At 36.6% G+C, this 8,465-nt stretch overlaps 1 protein-coding gene across 1 annotated transcript; it reads right to left on the reverse strand.

Annotated features, from left to right (window-relative positions):
* Positions 1-2,030: 2,030 nt before the first annotated feature.
* Positions 2,031-7,714, reverse strand: LOC136284353 (uncharacterized). Its single transcript, XM_066174575.1, has 4 exons — positions 6,445-7,714; positions 5,312-5,398; positions 4,373-4,685; positions 2,031-3,885 (listed from the first exon to the last, which is right to left on the reverse strand). Exons 1-4 carry the CDS (start codon positions 7,555-7,557, stop codon positions 3,518-3,520), a joined length of 1,881 nt encoding a protein of 626 aa, XP_066030672.1. The 5' UTR covers positions 7,558-7,714; the 3' UTR covers positions 2,031-3,517.
* Positions 7,715-8,465: the final 751 nt, after the last annotated feature.

Below are 8,465 nucleotides of genomic sequence, written 5' to 3' on the forward strand. Positions count from 1 at the left end.
AATAACCGTGCTGGATATGTATAATGAATACGTGTGAGAAGACAATACTGACCTGGCAAAGAAAGATGTCCTGCGCTCGTAAAGCGCACTGGGATTTGTCACTAGCTAAGGGGGGACTGGGGCGAGATTTCACTTTGGAGGAGTTCCGTAACGAGCTGCTTTGACAGGGGAAGTTCCCCTTTGGGTATCTCGAAGAACACATACATATTTATATCACATGCAAAAAGTGCCCCACAATAGAGGGATGTAAAGAGTTTTAAGCTGTAAATTTAATAGTTTTTGAGAGTAGAAGAAGACTATTGTGCGAAAGCAATATGGATTCTTAGCTGGACTGTGCGATTATAAAATACAGAATCGCTATAAATCTCCAAAAAGTTGGGAGCAAGATTAGCAACCGCTTGCGGCGTAATCTTTGACACCACACGAAGTTTCTCAAAGTGCCTAATTATTTTTATCATCGCACACAGCAAAACTCCATGTGTTTTCAGCACCAGTGACATAGCCCCCACTATATTTCATGGGCTCTTCCATACTCATATCAATTTAATTTACAATTTGATCGTGTCTCTAAAATCTCTAGCTCGTTGTACACAACAGATTTCAACATGTTTCCGCAATTTTGATGACATGATACGCCATGTTTTCCTTTCTCCTTCTTTAACCCTTTTATTCCTTAAACTGACCAACATCTAATTTCTCCTGAGTATAACTGCGGAATCAACAGTAAGGAAATGAGAATAAAGGAAATGATCGCAGGAATGCGCAAATAAGCGATGAGATGAAAAATAAGAGCATTCTTAGGTTTATACTACAGGACTACAGCTCTTCATATGACCTTTTACTTAGCAAAGTTAACTTAAAATCTCTATTCATTAGACGCCTCCAGAACTTCATGATTAAGTTATTTAAGAGTCTGTTCTTTACGAATTATCGAGGTTATTTAAAAGATATGTTCACCGTACGGTCTTCATCTTACAATTTGCGAGGAATCCTGGCCCTTCCCAACCCAAAAACAACAACTTACGGTCTGCACTCTTTTTCATACTTGGGTAGCAAAATATGGAACTCTCTCGCAGACACTTACAAAACATTAAATTTTCAAGAATTCAAGCAGGAGATCCTCAGATATGAAGCTTTTCCACAGTAGATCTACAAGTTATATTTCCCTCTGCATGCATAATGTTGTATATAGTTTATAAATAATATTGGAATTGTAATATATTCCACCTCCCTGCAGTCAAATTTGCTGCGCATAGAGGTGAAAATAATTTACTCAATTGAAAAGGAAGAACATCGTCATCGCCAAGTTCTGTTTTGTTGGGATCAACCATAAGATATGGAGCAACACTCAGCATCCTTCGAACCGGACACATCATGAAGATTAAACAGAATCTGGATTAGTAACAGAATCAAGGTTGTAACTGTAAGTTGTGTAACTGTTTCTTTTTCTTTGGGAAATGTTGCTATCTGGAGGGGAAAGAGTGAACGGAACTTTCAAGTCAAAGCAGTGATGGCTTCGGCCATAACGTCTTTTTCAATAATTGTACATCAACCCTGTAATGATGATAATGATAATATGTTGTTCATAATGATGATAATGATAGGTTAAGTTTGATAATCTTAATAATGATGATAATGATGATGTGATCACAGGAATGCAATGAGAACTCTCAGCTACCGGCACAGTAACTTTGGAGAGGCCATAAAAAATTACGCAAACGACCTCTTGCCTGGCTAACCAGGAGTGATCATGCAGCAATCACTACACGTGGAAAGGCCACAGGAAATGCATCACTTTTATTGGGATGCAGATGCCCAGTAAAGACCTCAACCCCCCCACCCCCCCCCCCTCCACAGCCATGATGATCACGATGACAATGTACACTGCATGACACCCAAAGGACCAGTTCTGAAGTAAAATACTGTAGTAAGACAGCATGGAAATAATTACTTGTATGGTTCCCAAAACCCATTACTGATTGGGTTTCATTGGCTTGGAATCATGCCTGTTTGATTCAAACTCTCAAAAACAGAGCTTTAAAAGCTTTATTTTAAAACTATAACTATCATTAGAACATAATTTCTTTACAATTCTTGGAATTTGATTCCATTTCCCAAATGTGCAACACGTTTTACATCGTTACGATGATTACCACTATACAAAAAATAAACTCTAAATAAAAATCATTACTGATCAGTATGACGCACTGTACATGGTATTAGCTAATTAAGTATATTTTAAGTGATAAACAAATGTTCTAAATTTCTCAATGCACTACATCATATTGACTTTCAAGACATGTCTGAGCTACTATATTTGTGGTATATTACATTGGTATAATTGCCAGTGATTATAGAGTTGTGTGTTCTGTGATTGGTCAAGGATTACATCACATCTCGCCATATTAACCTAGCACAGGGTGATTATAGCAGGAGTGCAAAATTCCAAAATAACTGCCTTGCATTTTGACAGTGTCACCGAGGAAGTGATGAATGTTATAAAGAAAATTAAATTCCAAGGAGCAAAAAGCTGCTATCAAGTTTGGAGGAACACTTTTTAAAAGAAAGATATGAAATATTTGTTGCCTGAATCAATGAATCTATAATAATTACATAGTAATTACCAAAAACTTGGAGAACTACCTAATGTTAAAAAGGAAACCTGAAGATAATTTAAAAGAACATATAAAAATACAAAAAGTAAAGTATATGCCAGCTGTAACTTGCATTCTGACTGTCCAGGAGAAAAACAGGGAGCAAAAATTTGGAAGCTTTACTCATTGGTAAGCCTGCACAACACAACATGTTTCGTGCTTGCTGACATTAAGAAAAGTTTCAGAATTAATACAGTAAAAGAGGTTATTGTTCATCCTGGTGGTATTAGTAGTTATAGTAAATGGTTTCATTGCCTGTCTCACAATGCAGTCACTAGAGATGTAGATCATGACGTTTCAACTGCTTACTGCTGGAGGACTCGAGGAAATTATCCACAGAGGGCTTCACCCTAATAACATTGACAGGAATAATGGAATCAAAATTCCAGAAGCAAGGATACCAATGATCAAGAAACACAATGGGAGACTGGTATGACAGCAAACTGCCGAGGGAACAACTTGGAGTCAGACCTCTCAGAAAACTAGAACTCACTGAAACAATGGGGATCAAAATCTGCCATTCCCATTTCATCACCATGATATAAATGGTAATGCATGAGCAGTTGATCCCCTCACCTGATGACAACCGACATTAGGCAGTTGAAATTTAGCAATCTACATATCAAGTGACTACATCGTGAGACAAACAATTTAACTGTTTATCACTAATATCAGAATTCAATCAAATGGTCACATAAACACAAAGATAGATCACACAAAAATGAAAAAACAAATAAAAATTTAAAAAACCCATGTTAAGCAAAATGATCTTTTACATAAGTACATATATAAACAACCTTCCTATTGATTGGGATTTTGCAAGGACATTCATCATTTTAGAAATTCTCAAAATATGCCATAGGTCAGTAAGCAATAGTATACCCTGAGTCAAACAGCTTCTGAATGATATCCATTCCCACAAGAAGATCAGTACCCTCAGCTACTGCATCAATCAATGCACACACTTTAAAATGGTATCCTCGAATTATGAGATTAATTTCTACTGTTTCAAACTGGCCTGACCCTCCTCCTGCTAATTTAACTTTCCTTTTCTTGCTGGGATCAGGTTGCAGGTTCAACTCCAACAGACACTTTCTGGATATGCTGGTAGCTACTTCATTGCCAGTGTCAAACAAGACACGCCAATGTTCTGGAACTGGAATTACCTCGCCACATGCTTTCTGAATATCTACTAGTTCTTCATCCCTTGATATGATGAAGGGTTTATATCCTGGAAAGCAGTACAAGAATACAATGTGTATTTACTATGCAAGGATATTAATTTTTCACAAATAGTTCTGAAATTGGACTTACTGAAAATTTGTGACTAATAGGGTATTCACCCGATACAGGGCAAAAGCAAAGGCAATCAATGTGGTCAAATAATCTAAACTCGTTAAGGTATTGTGAGTATTGCTTTATTAGTCATTTCCTCTGTTCAGTAAAAGTTGTTATTGAAAAATTTATTTTAATGTTTGTTTGCCTCCCACCTCAATTACCTTCACTATTTTGTGGGTAGGGATTGTTAGATATGTATTTTAATTGCTAAAATAAATAAATTTTGTTTGTTATCTTAACTTGTTTGTTTTTTCCAGGTATTTCCACATACACAAGAAAAAATAAATTAATTTTAAAAAAAAGTAGCCTTTTCCCTCAGTGTCATTGTCTGTCATTCATGAAGCCATATAATATGTACATATATAATGCTGATCACTCACTTGAAATCAGTCCCTCACAGGTAAATCCACAAGCTCCAAATTTTACAACTGCCACACCGGGTACATCATGATCATCACCATCATCAACACCAACCTCCCTTGGCCTCTGAAGTTGCAAATGAACTGATGCTGTGGATAAAACAAGGCTCCCTCGACAGTTCAGCGGCATATCTAAGAGTTCTTTATCCATTGTTTCCAGAGTGATTCTTTCATTGTTAATTGTAAAAGCCTTTATTCCAATGAAGTAAATTCTGGTACATGACATGTGAAGTTTGATATAGAGTTTTTCTAAATAACCTTGAAATCCGTGAGCCTTTCCATGAAAAGAGGAAAAAAACAAGAAAAAAAATATTGAATGAGACTAGGTATAGCGTGCATAATCCTAACTAATAGCAAGGTCAGAGACCAGCGAGTTAGAGTGCTGTTTCTAACAGTCAATGTCATGACAAAAGTCCACAGGCATTATAAACTAACTTAAAAATAGATTAATTAATTAATACAGCTATTTTAATGAACATTAAAAGTATCATTTGATACGGTATATGTTTGCTTTTTTTTTTTTTTTAAATGAAAACAGCTATACAAGTTACAAATATTGTCACATTTTTTTACCAAGGATAGGTGGTCTGAGGGTCATCTTATTAGACTAGAAGACAAAAAAGCCCAGTTATTACAATCCTGGTTTTGGTGATTGTATTATATTGTTGGGTACTAACTTACAGAAAGATTACTTCCACATCAGTCTAGATTTCTTTACATCAGACCAACAAGCTGTCTGTGAAACAGAGAAGATGCTGGCTGAAGGTAATCTGAAGTGAACTGACGTACATCCTAACTAGAATTAAGGTGTAGCAATACTTCTGATAACTTTATACTAAAGAAACAGGGGTTGTTTCATTTGCAAATTTTTCTTTAATGTTACAGCCTTATGTTATTTACCTTTAGGTTGACATATCCATGTGCCTCTTTAAGTCCTTCATAAAAACTTTCATCATCTTGGAGGTCCAGTAATAACTTATCCACATTCTGTAAAGGAAAAAGAAGTCAATCTTTTAAGTACCACAGAATATAAAAAATAGACATTGTTGGCACCTCTACACCCTCATTCCCTCTCAGGGCTTTCTCCTTCCTATCATCTCTTACTCCAAGGGATGGGAAGGGAACATAAGCTGGAGTAAAAGTGGATCAAGCATGTAGTTACTGCAAGTTTGGGTTGAGCCAATAAAACAGTTGTCTAAAAATTTTGCTATAACTTGTTCTCAATTGTCTCTCATTACTTATTATACATTTAAGAAAAATAATATCACCATCAATATTTAGTCTCTCGATCTAAAGTAAACTTGTTTGACTCTGCTTATACTAATAATTGCTAGCAATCATTTTGTACTGGTTGTGTTCTGACCATGTTTGGGACCTGAGATCTAGGACCTGGCCACTCATGAGTCATGATACAAACTTTACCATGACTCCTGCCTGTGGGATTTTATGAGTATGTGGCCAGTTTGCTAAAGTATTTCCTAAATGACAAGCCACACCCTTTATTTCAAACCACAATCCTTTGGTTGGTACATGTGTGAAAACTGCTTAATTGCATAAATGGGGCAAGATTGGCTTATCATATCTCCCTTAAAGGAGGGGTGACCTTCAACAATATACAAACTGAAACTCTATTTCATCTCCAACCAAAAGAAACATTGCTATCTTGTTTCTTTAAATAAGTGAAGATATATTTAACAAAAGAGGAAAAGATCATATTTCAAGGGTTTTAACCACGGTAGTTGTTGCTTATCTTGACTTTGCCCCCTGTGTGTCAAATATATGATAAAATGCAGGTTGTTTACAGGAATTGACATGTAACAGGGTGAAGTTTTCACAAAAAGAAAAGAAGAAAAAAAAACTTACATAAACTCATGTTAGAAAAAATGAGAGAAAATTGAAAAACAGGAAGTTTTGCAGGTAGGTCCAAATCAGTGAGGGGGGGGGGGGGGGGTCCTGATGGATCTGTTAGGACAATGTAAGTTTCTCAAAAATCTGCTAACAAATGTATTGTTGGTATAACAATGAAAGCTTACCAGTGGTTTACCACCAAGATTTCTGCAAAAAATGATCTGTTTTCCATCTTGCTTAGCCAGCTTGTGGAGTCTTCCTAAGAGGCTCTGACAGCACATTCCATCTTGATATTCCAGAAGGCATCCAGCTGTGAGTCCATTGTTTGTTACCTCTTCATTTGTCCAAAAAGATCTGTTCTCTAACTTTCGTAGCTGGAAGGGCTCTCCTTCGCCACTTCTGCTGTTATCGATATTCCTGCAGAAAACGTTGCTGGTTGTAGTTGAACCACCATTTCGTGCTATAGATATAACTACACAGTGGCCACGATTTGTATTTAGTCCAGTCAGGTGCTTTAGAAGATATGGAATGCTTGACACAATGCCATAAGCGGGGATTAGTTGATATATAGTTATTCTAATCAAGGACTCTAGAAGATCTGGAATGGTTTTCGTAACGATTGACACAATGTCATGAATGAGTAGTTGATATGTAGTTATTTTAAACAGCTCTGGATGATGTAGAATGGTTTTTGTAACGTTAATCACAATGCCACAAGTGAGGATTAGTTGATGTGTAGTTATTCTAATCAGCTCTAGAAGATCTGGAATGGTTTTCGTAACGATTGACACAATGTCATGAATGAGTAGTTGATATGTAGTTATTTTAAACAGCTCTGGAAGATGTAGAATGGTTTTCATAACGTTAATCACAATGCCACAAGTGAGGATTTGTTGATATGTAGTTATTCTAATCAGCTCTAGAAGATCTAGAATGGTTTCCATAACGCTTGACACCATGCCATGAGCGAGGATTAGTTGATATGTAATTAGTCTATACAGGTGCTCTAGAAGGGATAGATTGGTTTCGTCGACTCTTGACACAAGGCTGGGAGGGAGGATCATCCGAAGAGTGGTTTCAATAACGCTTGACCCAATGCAATGAGCGAAGATTAATAGACATACCAAAAAAAGAATGCATGAGGAAGAAAGTATTCGTGAGTGCCGTCTTCCAATGCGCAGACCTTTACATACTTTGAGTAATGAAAAGAAAGTCATCACTTTTAGCAACAGCCACGTTTCACTCTCTTCATCATGCGTTGAGGGCACATGAACACCAACTGTGTCCATAGTTTGCATTTCATAAGTATATTCAATCTCTGAAATCCTGAAATTGGTCAATTAGTGTTGACGACGGAGTTGGAAACGTAAATTGGCCACCATAAAGAGTTTAAAGGCCGTAAAGAGCAGCAACGCTTGCCAAGCAGTGTAATACAGTGTATTAGAACAAGGTCACCCTTAGCTTCACTCCTGTTCAAGGGCTTAGCAACCAAGCACGCACTGTAAAATGGACTAATTATTGCGGAAAGCGTACTCCGACATCCGTCAGAAGGAGGTCATCTCGGGTAGATTTCCGATTACGAAATCCGAGCTCGCCCGATGTTGTCTTCGTGATGAAGGCCCTATTTAGCATATTTGACCCGCAGAACAGAGTAGAAACGAACACGTGCTTCGTTTTCGCTCATGACTTCGTATTAGCCGTAAGATATTTGCTTTTTTTTTTCGTTGCTTACCTTTATTACAGACTCCACGAAATCTGTCAAAACTGAAAAAAAACTGATTCGCAGAACTTCCCGTTAATTGTTTATTAAGATAATCGTCGAAGTGAAATATATCTATGTAGTAATTTTTATCTATGTAGAAGTCAGCTAAAAGAATTTTTAATATGTATTCATGAGAAACTGTTTCTTGTAGATCTTTCGCTAAGTACGCTCTTGCGTTAAGAATTGAAAATCCTCATCTAAATATTGTAAAAAAATATTATCGTAGAATGTTTTCAATGATGATCATGGCACAACGCAGATAGAGAAAATGTAATAGGTTAGACAAGTCACGGATTATCCTTGTCGACAAAAGTAATATCGCTTGCTACATTATATTCAAACTTAATCTCCGTCCAATCGAGGTAATGTACAATTTTTTAATCAATTACCATATTAGAAATAACAATATATCGCTTAAACTCTGAACGTAACTGCGTTAAATTT

The sequence above is a fragment of the Pocillopora verrucosa genome, chromosome 11 (assembly GCF_036669915.1).
Source record: "Pocillopora verrucosa isolate sample1 chromosome 11, ASM3666991v2, whole genome shotgun sequence".
NCBI lineage: Eukaryota > Metazoa > Cnidaria > Anthozoa > Scleractinia > Pocilloporidae > Pocillopora > Pocillopora verrucosa.